Source organism: Ranitomeya imitator, chromosome 2 (genome assembly GCF_032444005.1).
Source record: "Ranitomeya imitator isolate aRanImi1 chromosome 2, aRanImi1.pri, whole genome shotgun sequence".
In the NCBI taxonomy this organism is placed as follows: domain Eukaryota; kingdom Metazoa; phylum Chordata; class Amphibia; order Anura; family Dendrobatidae; genus Ranitomeya; species Ranitomeya imitator.
This window is the reverse complement of record NC_091283.1, coordinates 119,133,715-119,146,729: the sequence shown is the minus strand read 5'-3', so window position 1 is coordinate 119,146,729 and position 13,015 is coordinate 119,133,715. Positions and strand designations below refer to the sequence as shown.

Below are 13,015 nucleotides of genomic sequence, written 5' to 3'. Positions count from 1 at the left end.
TAGCACTTCCGGGCAAAAACTAGCGGTGTTTGAGCCCAGGGTCAGCAGGAGGAGGAGAGGAGCAGAGTGTAGGCCGAAGCCTGCACTGGTGGCAGCTTTTGTTCTGTTGTGGCAGCGTGGCTTGTGCTGGACACGTTGCCGACTACACAGCAGGGGAACAGCTGGCGGTGCTGAACCCCACTGACACATCACCTAGTGTTTTTTCTGTGTAGACAACACTTCCAGGTGGCAACTGACAGTGTTGAAACCCAGGGAATCAAAGAGGAGCAGAGTGTAGGCCGAAGCCTGCAGTGGAGCAAGTTGAAAGGGAACCTTTAACCCCCCCCCCCCCCCCACCAGGCATTTGTTGCTGAAAGAGCCATCTTGTACAGCAGTAATACTGCACATGGAAAATGGTTGCTCCGAAAGTTATGCTCCTTGCAAACGCTGAAGTACACACTCATATAATGTGTCCCCTCACACCGTCAAACCATCCCGGAAGTGGGACTTTCCTTTGTAATGTGACACAGCACAGCCGTCATTCCAACCCCCTTGGTGCCGGGCGCCACCTCCTCAACGTTGTTTGGTTCTGTCACGTCTTCACTGTGTTTCTGTAACTCCACCGCGTGCCTGTTCCGCACATGTTTCCACATATTTGTGGTATTGAGGTTGCTGACACTTTTACCTCTTTTTACTTTCTGATGACACAGCTTGCATTTGACAAAACAAATGTCATCTGCAACTGTGTCAAAAAAGGACCAGGCACTGCAAGTCTTGGGAGCGCCCTTTTTGGCTTTGGAAAGAGACAGGCTCCTAACGGGTGCCAAAGTGGAGGCTACAGGCTCCGCAGTCTTCCCCCTCCCTCTCCCTCTTTGGCCCGTAAGGGGAAGCTCTTCCTCAGAGCTGCTCCCACCACCTTCCTGTTCCTCACGCCACGATGGGTCAAGGACCTCATCATCTCCACTACCCTCTGCCACCAACTGCTCCTCCTGGGTAGTCTCGGCAGCACAGTACGCATCAGAAAGCGGCACCTGAGTTTCATCATCAGATGCGTACTGCGCTGTGGTCACCGGAGGCACTAGCCCACCTGCCTCTTCAGAGTCAGAGAGATAAAGCTTTTGGGCATCACTGCACACTGCCTCTTCTTCCATTTCTCCAATGCTGCTTGGCTGGCCCCCTGTTTCCAAGCCAAGAGATTCAGAGAACAGAAGTAGAGACGGCTCCTGTCCTGGGCTCTCTGACTGCCTGGCCAATTTGGCAGGTGGTGAAGAGACAGATGGCTGCTCTCCAGTGCTCTGTGCCTGAGAGGATGTGGCACTAACTGAAGTCGATGCCGAGGCGTTAGCTGCCATCCACCCGACAACGGCTTCAATTTGGTCTTCACGTAGCAGCGGTGCACGGCGCTCTCCGACAAAGCTGCGCATGAAGGACTGTTCCCTGCTGAAACTGAGTGACGACGAGTCACCGGCGCCCGCAGCAGGCACAGAATCACCACGTCCTCTCCCTGCTCCTCTCCCTGCTCCACGCCCACGTGCCTTACTCCCTGCCCTCTTCATCTTGGTTGACAGATAAAGATAAGCAGAAAAGTACTAAGGCCTTAGTGTTCTTATTCCTGAAATGCTCCTCCTAACAGGTGTAAGAAACACTAATGTTGTAAATTGTGGACTAAACTTTATTATTTTTCAAATGTGGCCTACACAAGTGTTAAGTTGTGTTTGGTGAACTTAACCTTTTTTTTTGGTGCAGATCGGGCTACAGAGCTAGTTTAAATCACACGGAGACCGTGCAGACAGCCGTAAACGGCGCTGCAAGGCCAAAAAACCCTCCTCTAGGTTATCCTATATAGTGTTTTTCCACTATTTAGCTGGATACGAGTGGAAAGAAACTAATAGGAATTTTTTTTTTCAAATTTTAAACAGGCTGCACTATTTGAAAAAAAGTAAAATTTTTCTCAAGGTATGAGCCAGTAACGAACCCTGAGCTGAATCCAACCGGCTATGGCTGCACACAGACTACAGGGCGAGCTGGGCTCACACTGAGACCGTGCAGACAGCCGTAAACGGCGCTGCAAGGCCAAAAAAACCTCCTCTAGGTTATCCTATATAGTGTTTTTCCACTATTTAGCTGGATACGAGTGGAAAGACACTAATAGGATTTTTTTTTTTCAAATTTTAAACTGGCTGCACTATTTGAAAAAAAGGAAATTGTTTTTCAAGGTATGAGGCAGTAACGCACCCTGAGCTGAATCCAACCGGCTATGGCTGCACACAGACTACAGGGCGAGCTGCGCTCACACAGAGACCGTGCAGACAGCCATAAACGGCCCTGCAAGGCCAAAAAACCCTCCTCTAGGTTATCCTATATAGTGTTTTTCCACTATTTAGCTGGATACGAGTGGAAAGACACTAATAGGAATTTTTTTTTTTCAAATTTTAAACAGGCTGCACTATTTGAAAAAAAGTAAAATTTTTCTCAAGGTATGAGCCAGTAACGAACCCTGAGCTGAATCCAACCGGCTATGGCTGCACACAGACTACAGGGCGAGCTGGGCTCACACGGAGACCGTGCAGACAGCCGTAAACGGCGCTGCAAGGCCCAAAAACCCCCCTCTAGGTTATCCTATGTAGTGTTTTTCCACAATAGAGCTGGAGACTGGTGGAAAAACACTAATAGGAAATTTGAGAAAAAATGTGCAGCAGGCTGCACTAAGAGCAAAAAAGGACAACTGTGTGAGGCAGTGTGAACCCCCCCTGAGCTGAATACAACCGGGTATATGGCTGCACACAGACTACAGAGTGAGCTGCACACACACACACACACAGAGACCTTGCAGAACGCTGTTAAAACAGCGCTGCAAGGCAAGAGCAAGGTGAACAGTGAAGAACACACAGCGTTTTGCTAAATTAGCCTTTGGAAAGGAAAATAAAGCAATTAGCTAGCTCGACTGGCCCTCAGTTAGAACACAGCGTCCTGTCCCTAACTGAAATCACAGCAGAGTGAGCGCAAAATGGCGGCAGCGTTTTTTATAGTGCAGAGTGACATCATTTCAGCAGCCAATCCAAGCCTTGCCAGTACTTACATGCCCACCATGCTAAACAGGATGTGCCCACACTTCCAATCATTCCTCATTGGCTGCTGCGTTCAGTTTGAATTCTGGGAACTTCCGATTCCGGTATCCGATACGCGGGAAGTATCGGAATTCGGTATCGGAATTCCGATACCGCAAATATCGGCCGATACCCGATACTTGCGGTATCGGAATGCTCAACACTACCTACCAACCATTAAGGGTTCTGGCTCCTACAGACCAGTTAGATGCTCCTAATCAACTCGTTACCTGCATTAAAGACAGCTGTCCTTCATAGCCACCTTTATAAAAGACTCCTGTCCACAGACTCAATTAATCAGTCAGACTCTAACCTCTACAACATGGGCAAGACCAAAGAGCATTATCGGGATGTCATAGACCTGCACAAAGCTGGAATGGGCTACAAAACCATAAGTAAGATGCTGGGTGAGAAGGAGACAACTGTTGGTGCAATAGTAAGAAATACAAAATGACTGTCAATCGTCATTGATCTGGGGCACCGTGCAAAATCTCACCTCATGGGGTATCCTTGGGGTCACCAAGAAAACCATTGGTAATACATTACACCGTAAAAGTTTAAAATCCTGCAGTGCCTGCAAGGCCCCTCTGCTCAAGAAGGCACATGTGCAGGCCCGTCTGGAGTTTGCCAATGAACACCTGGATGATTCTGTGAGTGATTGGGAGACGGTGCTGTGGTCAGATGAGACAAAAATTGAGCTCTTTGGCATTAACTCAACTCGCCGTGTTTGGAGGAAGAGAAATGCTGCGTATGACCCAAAGAACACCATCCCCACTGTCAAGCATGGAGGTGAAAACATTATGTTTTGGGGGTGTTTCTCTGCTAAGGGCACAGCACTACTTCACCTCATCAATGGGAGAATGGATGAAGCCATGTACTGTAAAATCCTGAGTGACAACCTCCTTCCCTCCACCATGACATTAAAAATGGCTCATGGCTGGGTCTTCCAGCAAGACAATGACCCAAAACATACAGCCAAGGCAACAAAGGAGTGGCTGAAAAATAAGCACATTAAGGTAGTGGAGTGGCCTAGCCAGTCTCCGGACCTTAATCCCATAGAAAACTTATGGAGGGACTTGAAGCTCTGAGTTGCCAAGCGACAGCCTCAAAATCTTAATGATTTAGAGATGATCTGCAAAGAGGAGTGGAGCAAAATTCCTCCTGACATGTGTGCAAACCTCATCATCAACTGCTTTTTGCCAACAAGGGTTTTGCCACCAAGGGATCAAATACTTATTTTCTTCACTGTATACTCAGCAGTAATGGATGTATTGCTATTGAAATAATGCAAATTTTTTTTTTTTTTTTCACAGATATGCCTACTTGGAAAAGTTTATGACCTTTCAAATGTCTCTCAGAAGAGAGGATGTCTGGCTACCACTCATGTCTTACAGAAACTCTTTATTAGCTGGGGGAGATGATGACACGATGTCTGTTATGAGTGGAATGAGTGGCAGGGGTTCTTCAGTAAGGAGTAAGAAGGCAAAACCTGCTACAGGCAAGCGGAAAATACCAGAAGGTACTTGGCAACTACAAAGTCTTTGAAGTTCTGCTGTTTTAAAACTATTATGTTTTTAAATGTGCAAGTATATATGTTTTATCTTAGCGGAAGAGAGTAGTAGCAGTGATGGCATGTGGCTAAACCGGGAACAGACAATGACTACACCAGTCATGATGCAAACTCCACAACTAACATCCACCATCATGAGAGAACCCAAAAGGTTACGGCCAGAAGAAAGTTACATGCCAGTTTACCCCATGCAGCCAGAACATCACCACCCTGCCATGGATTATAAGTAAGTGTTTGTGGCCACATTCCTACAGCCATGTAGAGATTTTGTTCTTCTGGATTTATATTATTATGACGCAAGACTGATGCTAACATTATTACGTCTGAAATTGTGCTCAGTACACAGGTAACGTGGATGCTTGCCCAGCGACAGCAAGAAGAAGTAGCAAGACAACAACAAGAGAGAGCCGCAATGAACTATGTGAAGCTGCGGACTAATCTGCAGCAAGCCATGTAAGAAACATAGCTCACTTGCCTAACCCAGTTCTGCAGAAGTATACACTCTTATCAGTTTTGGACATTGTAGTGCACCAGTGGGTGGCAGGGGGCACAGCTGTGCCTGTGCTGTCATTAGCAGATGCTAACTGTAATTTATAGGCAAAATCCCCGCGGCCAGAATTGGAGAGCTGTCACCCCAGGGGCACCCTGTGTCTTAATGGCAAGAAACAACCTGGGCCGTTGCGAATGGGCCTATTAAGCCCTGCAGTCTTTACTGCCTAAAATTAGAAAACCATAAAAATAGCTATGGCAGTATTGTCCCTCCCCCTCAGAGGAATGTGTCCTAAAATGTCAAATATCACATTTTCTAATTGAGATTAGTTTTCAACAGTCTCATTATCCTCACAGCCTGGATTACAATCACTGAAATCCCGTATACTTGGTCACAGCTCGCCTCCTCACCCCTCCTGCACAACAATCTGCAGAGATCACAGAGCATGCCTAGATGATTTTGCCGTACAAGTCAATTAGTCAATGCAATCTTTAATCATAAATTTCAATTAGATTAGAAAAAAATATTTATCCTTATTTAGTTAAAATTGTATGCAAATAGCCTCTTCAGAGAGGAGACTGACTTGAACTGTAGTACCACGAAATTCACGTCATGGCTTTTCCTTTATAAAGACGGCGTAACCCTGGGTTAATGGAAGATGATGAAGAACCAATCGTTGAAGATGTAATGATGTCATCTGAAGGCCGAATTGAGGATCTTAATGAGGGCATGGACTTTGACACAATGGACATAGACTTAGTAAGTTAGATTTATGGGTGTAGACATTTTTTGGTTGAAGGATGTGTATATTATTTTGCTATTATTCTAGCCAGCATAGTTTTGTCCATATAGTTATGTTTGGTTAGAACAATGAATGAAAATTTAATCTCCAATTAGTTTCTATAGGGGTTGTCCAGGACTGTCAACATCGCAGTCCTAGACAAGACCATTAATTTTGGGATGGTTGGAAAGGGACATGGCAATAAGTAATACCAACTTTCCTTCCAATTAGAGCATTTCAGGATGGGCTTTCAATGTCTGTATCTGTTAGGGTCTGAGAGCACCCGTAGAAATGACCAATATATATGTGTTTGTTTGAAGATTCGCCCCCAAAAGGTTTTTAGACTTTTTCATTTGCACGCCTTGCTGTGATAGTAAATGTAGAAAAGTAGAGATTTCCCACTACTTGATGCACTGTTAGGGCAAGGTAATTGCACAGGCATTGCCAGAGCGTGCCCATCTAATCACTGACCTTGTGGCACTGTAACCTCCTTAACCTGACTGGGCAGGTGCATGTTAGTATTTCTATATACAGTACAGACCTAAAGTTTGGACACACCTTCTCATTTAAAGATTTTTCTGCATTTTCATGACTATGAAAATTGTACATTCACACTGAAGGCATCAAAACTATGAATTAACACATGTGGAATTATATACTTAACAAAAAAAGTGTGAAACAACTGAAAATATGTCTTATATTCTAGGTTCTTTAAAGTAGCCACCTTTTGCTTTGATGACTGCTTCACACACCCTTGCATTCTCTTGATGAGCTTCAAGAGGTAGTCACCGGGAATGGTCTTCCAACAATCTGAAAGGGAGATGCTTGGCACTTGTTGGCCCTTTTGCCTTCACTCTGCGGTCCAGCTCACCCCAAACCATCTCTATTGGGTTCATGTCTGGTGACTGTGGAGGCCAGGTGATCTGACGTAGCACCCCATTACTCTCCTTCTTGGTCAAATAGCCCTTACACAGCCTGGAGGTGTGTTTGGGGTCATTGTCCTGTTGAAAAAGAAATGATGGTCCAACTAAACGCAAACTGGATGGAATAGCATGCCACTGCAAGATGCTGTGGTAGCCATGCTGGTTCAGTATGCCTTCAATTTTGAATAAATCCCCAACAGTGTCACCAGCAAAGCACCCCCACACCATCACACCTCCTCCATGCTTCACGGTGGGAACCAGGCATGTAGAGTCCATCCGTTCACCTTTTCTGCGTCGCACAAAGACACGGTGGTCGGAACCAAAGATCTCAAATTTAGACTCATCAGACCAAAGCTCAGATTTCCACAGGTCTAATGTCCATTCCTTGTGTTCTTTAGCCCAAACAAGTCTGTTCTGCTTGTTGACTGTCCTTAGCAGTGGTTTCCTAGCAGCTATTTTACCATGAAGGCCTGCTGCACAAAGTCTCCTCTTAACAGTTGTTGTAGAGATGTGTCTGCTGCTAGAACTCTGTGTGGCATTGACCTGGTCTCTAATCTGAGCTGCTGTTAACCTGTGATTTCTGAGGCTGGTGACTCGGATGAACTTATCCTCAGAAGCAGAGGTGACTCTTGGTCTTCCTTTCCTGGGGCGGTCTTCATGTAAGCCAGTTTCTTTGGAGCGCTTGATGGTTTTTGCCACTGCACTTGGGGACACTTTCAAAGTTTTCCCAATTTTTCAGACTGACTGACCTTCATTTCTTAAAGTAATGATGGCCACTTGTGTTTCTTTACTTAGCTGCTTTTTTCTTGCCATAATATAAATTCTAACAGTCTATTCGGTAGGACTATCAGCTGTGTATCCACCAGACTTCTGCACAACACAACTGATGGTCCCAACCCCATTTAGGAGGCAAGAAATCCCACTTATTAAACCTGACAGGGCACACCTGTGAAGTGAAAACCATTCCCGGTGACTACCTCTTGAAGCTCATCAAGAGAATGCCAAAAGTGTGCAAAGCGGTCATCAAAGCAAAAGGTGGCTACTTTGAAGAACCTAGACTATATGACATATTTTCAGTTGTTTCACACTTTTCTGCTAAGTATATAATTCCACATGTGTTAATTCATGGTTTTGATGCCTTCAGTGTGAATTTACAATTGTCATAATCATGAAAATACAGAAAAATCTTTAAATGAGAAGGTGTGTCCAAACTTTTGGTCTGTACTGTACATGCACAGTTTTTGATAGTAAATTGTAAGAGAAAAAAAAATAAAATTAATAAAAAGCATTAGTAAAAAATATAAACTAAAAAAAATAATCTCCACAATGCAAAGTACCATTTAGAATCTTTATAGATGTCACCCGCAGTATAATTGTTGCCTCACTCGATAAAATAAGTTTTAGCTCCATAGTTGTAATACACACTGTAGAAAAAACAATATATTTTTTAGGGGTTTTTTTTTCCATGTTCTCCCTCCTCACTTATTGATGGGTCATCAGTAAACTGATGTTGAAAAAAAAAAAATATTGCAGCCTATTTCTGAAGTACAAAGATGAGTCATATGAGATCTATCATTGCAGAGTATATTTCATGTAATTGTAGTTTTTTAGGAAAATGCTTATTCTACTTGCTTTTTCTTTCCTTTAGCCGCCATCTAAAAACAGACGAGAGAGAACAGAGCTGAAGCCTGATTACTTTGATCCTGCTTCAATCATGGATGAATCTGTAAGCTTAAAATACATAATCCCTGCCATTCTAAAAATAATGAAATAAATGTGCTTTGTAAGTGAATGACACGCTCTTCATTCTGGGTATACCCAATGACAACTACCTAGCGAATGAAGTAGGGTTATACACAATCTGTTTAGCAAACCTTGTAGCCAATCATGTACAGCAATGTATTGTCGTTGTATATTTTGTATCCGTAATTGCTAACCACAAAACTTTATTCTGTAGTGCAAATTTTTATTTTTTTAGGATTTGACTGTTATATAATGTTGTTCTGCTGTAACAGACTGGTCCGAACAGGGTTGGCTAATGCTCGGAAGCTGCACATCTCACTACAGCCCTTAGGGCTCATTCCGATTTCATCAGTTTGGTCACATTTTCATCAGTTTTTCTCAGATGGAGGAAAAAAAAAAAGTTTCTCCAGCTTCTATCAAAAACTCTGCAAAATGGACAGCACATGGATGGCATCAGACTGTCTGAATTTTTTTTTTGTCACTGATCATTCGACTTGCATTGGCGATTTTGAGTCAACACTCTGATCAATTTTGGAGAAATCTCCATACTTCTTTTTTTGCTAGGGATTTATGATCACCAAAGAGGGAACCCCCTTACATTCTTTTGCCAGGTGCAGAATCCAAGGCATCTTTTTTTGCCCTGAGCCTTTCTTTATGTAATGCTGGGGAAATCTTTGCTTAGTGTAACTAGTCAACTGTTCACTTTATTGAAAACGTAACTGCACTTTTGGAAAATGCATCAGAAGTACTATCTCAAATTTTTTTTTTTTTTTTTTTTAATTTTATGCCATGTGGGTAGAGCTTATCAGGAAGAGTGAGGCCAACAAGTGCCCATCAGATCTACTATACTTTGCTATTAATTTCCACAATAGTTTGTGCCAGACTAAACTGGTATAGATTTTAATTTATGGGGAACATGCAGCCCAAATTTGGTGCGTCTTATTTCAACCAGCTTCCGGTTATACCTATGAAATTCCAGTTTTAGCAAATTTCCCCCATAGTCTCAAAGGAGAGCAACATTTGCCTGAGCCAATCTGTCGCCACATTTTAGTGACTGCTGTGGATCTCAGCCCCAGATCCCCTGCGTGTTCCAAAAGTTTTCTGAAAGTGCAGTGACACCTACTTTGGTGGTCCAGGATTTATGCCCCACTGATGCCACCTTCTTACATGTCTCAGTGACACACAAAAAGTTGACCTCAAAACATGGATGCAGATGGTGTGAGCTTGTGTGAGGCCAGTTCTGTCTTCATTTGACTAGGAAAGTATCTGTGTGAAGTAGTTTTTTTATTATTATTTTATGGGCTTTACCTAAAATGTTACCTATTATAAATGCATATTAAGAATCTCTACAAATACATTGAGCTGCTTTACACAAGAAAAGTTTGTTAAACCACTTCACGTAAAATAGCGCATGTTTTTCCCAAGTTTGTAAGTGAAAAGACTTGCAGATGCCGTCATTCACTAAAATAGACAGATGATGGCAGCAGAGCACATCTTCACAGATATAGATTTCTTCATAACATTTCATTATTATTATTTTTTTTTTTACTTTAGTGCTATCATTTTCACACACACCAACGTAAAGCCTCTTTTTTATGTTTTAGTTTTCCATTTCTATCTATCTACATTTTTACATACTCCTAACCTCCATTTGTTTTTTTTTCTTCTCTCTAGGTTCTTGGGGTATCAATGTTTTAATACCAGTTCATCTATCAACTCTGTGGTGAAGTTTTTTTTTTTTTTTTTTTTTTTTTTATTAAATGGAAGAGAAAGTTTTTAATGACAGATTTGTGGTAGATAAAAATGAAATTCTGTACAAAATTTTCTCTAAGGAGAATTTGATATGCTTACCAAGATTAAGTGCATTGAGGGGCAGTTTTTGAATGCCTGAAAAAAATAAAAAATAAAAAAAAAATAAAGGACAAGTAAACCGTTTGCAAATAAGCTACAATGTATAATTTTGGAAAATAAATCTTTTATTTATATATATTTAGGTCATTCAATTATAATGCCCTGTCATTTTTTATTTTTTTTCCTTGTTTTTTTTTTTGTTGATTTAAGGGGGAAAAAAAAAACTCCGCCAGTGAATGGTGTTGATCTTTTTACCACTGAGGATACTGGAGTTTTTTCACTATGATCTGCAATGGTTACAGATCATTTTCCTTCATATTTTGAACATCATGACATTTTTAATGGGTACTCAAGGTGTTGCGAACATTTTTTAAATTTTTTTTTTTTTTTTTTTTACTTTTGTTCGAAATGTATATGCCCATTTTTTTTTTAAAAATACTGTGTTAATGGAAAGGAGCCTTAGTGAAGCCTTTTTCAGATCTTTTCTTTTGAGGGTTAACTGCCCGAAGGTATTGAAACCATAACCATGCTTTCTCATTAACCAACCTAAAAGTTTTGCTTGTCCTTTTTAAGAAACCTGTAATGTCGTGAAAATCCTTCCAGTAGTGCCACTGTATTTTGTCTCCAAATAAAAAGAAGCTTATTGTAGTATGTTTGCAGAAAAAAAAAAAGAAAAAAAAAAAAAAACTTTAAACAAATTATACAGCTTATTAGAGTGTGGGAATAGGGTTCTAAATTTTAAATAAAATTATATATATATATATAAATTGGTGCTGATTTTATAATTGCGCAGTTTGTTTAGTTTTTTCTTACTTTTAAATTCCAAGTAAAAAAAAAAAAATGAGGTTTCAGAAATATATTGAAAGTTTTAACAATGTTTAAAATAGTTGAAGCGTGAATATTCGCTTTAAAAATGATTTTTAAATTTGTATTTTATATTGTTTTATCTATTTGTCTTTGCAAGCAGTCTTCAGGTTAAGTATACTTCCAGCAGGTTACAGTACATTTCTTCTGTTTTTTACATTTAGTTTTAAGAACACTTGGCTTTATTCTATGAAAGCTTCGTTCCACACATCATCCTTAGTTCACAACTAATAGTTCAATATTCACCATCTGACATCAACTCATTTTGCCAGGCTTAGGCAGCTAGACATTAAAGTAAATTTTAACTTATATTTCATGTGTATATTTTTGTCAGTTGTCTTTTCATTTTTTTTCTGAAGTTTTAAAAAATCATTCCATGCCTTACGCTTGCAATACACAAACTTCTCTTGTGTACAAAAAATAAAAAAGAATTTTAAAAATGCTGTTTAAATAAAGAAAAAATGTAACAATCACATTTAGGCTGTGGTAGCCAAAAACCATAAATTATCTAGAGAATTTAAAATATAATTTTTTTTTTGAACATCCTAGTTGTAACACAGAACCTGAAATGTCTACATAAGTACTCAGTGTCTGAAATGACTGCCTCCCCTACCGTCACACCACTGCATTTATTAGAACTGCTGAAAAGACTATGTATATACCATTTTAAAGTTCATTTGATTTCTTTCTAACTCTGAGCAGAGTATATCTTTGTGAAAGCAGTTCCTACAGCTTTGTTTTCAACCAGCTAAAATGTTTTATATATTTACCTAACCTGTTGTCCTCCACATTCTATTGTCCTCTGTACCGTTTTCTGATTTGTATTTATGTCTTGAGACAGTAACTTTTTGAATAAAAATAAACCTACAGTATATCAAGTTTAATTCTATTTAATTGTATGTATTACAAGTGCAGTATTTCATTTACATGAAGCATGATTTTATTTTGGTATATTTTATTCAAGTGGAATTTAAAAAAAAAATTTTTGGAAGGGTCCTGCTACATGGGCTTTTCCACTCTTCTGTGGGAAGCAAGTAGTCTACAATTCGATTCTGCCTTCCTGTGTGCATTAGGGGGTATTCTAAACTATTAATACCTGGGCACACAGATGCTGAATACCGATCACCTTTTCATTTTAAAATAAAAGTGAAAGGTTTCCTTTAAACATTCACTTAAGAGATTTTTCTTAGGATAGGTGGCTCAGTGGTTAACACTGCTGCTTTGCCATGTTGGGTCCTGGGTTCTAATCAGAGCTGTGGAGTCGATAAGCCAAAACTCCTGACTCGTCAATTTTTCTGACTCTGACTCCCTCATACATGGCTCATATTTAAGTGATGGTAGAAAAATGGTAACAGGCTTTTAATCACCATTATGATACAATAATCAGGCTATTTAGAAGATAGAATATGAAATCTATTTATTGGAATACAACTTTAGAACAAAAAAAACTTGAATAAATTGTGAATATGCAATACACTATGCGGTAACTGGGATTAAACAGTTTTCAGCAAAAACGTACTAAATAACATTTGTGCAGTCTATGAATGTGTTCTGAGAAATGGTATCGCCTCCATCAGATCCTCCTTTATAGATGACCTCAAATCTGACCGAATTTAAGTCTAGAGAACAATCTCTCTACACTAACTTGGGTTGGTGGCAAAGCAGTAACCACATGGGCAACATCTCTTAACAATTTCAGGGTATAAA

The 13,015-nt window shown here is 40.5% G+C and overlaps 1 protein-coding gene across 1 annotated transcript in view; it reads left to right on the top strand.

Moving 5' to 3' along the window:
- The window catches only part of STAG2 (STAG2 cohesin complex component), a 154,357-nt gene extending 143,219 nt beyond the window's left edge, over window positions 1–11,138 (top strand). The window contains exons 30-35 of the mRNA XM_069747180.1: window positions 4,400–4,605; window positions 4,693–4,882; window positions 4,996–5,109; window positions 5,779–5,905; window positions 8,499–8,576; window positions 10,268–11,138. Coding sequence (XP_069603281.1) covers window positions 4,400–4,605; window positions 4,693–4,882; window positions 4,996–5,109; window positions 5,779–5,905; window positions 8,499–8,576; window positions 10,268–10,291 — 739 coding nt within the window. The 3' untranslated portion in view covers window positions 10,292–11,138. The remainder of the gene's footprint in view (window positions 1–4,399; window positions 4,606–4,692; window positions 4,883–4,995; window positions 5,110–5,778; window positions 5,906–8,498; window positions 8,577–10,267) is intronic.
- The last annotated feature ends 1,877 nt before the right edge of the window (window positions 11,139–13,015 follow it).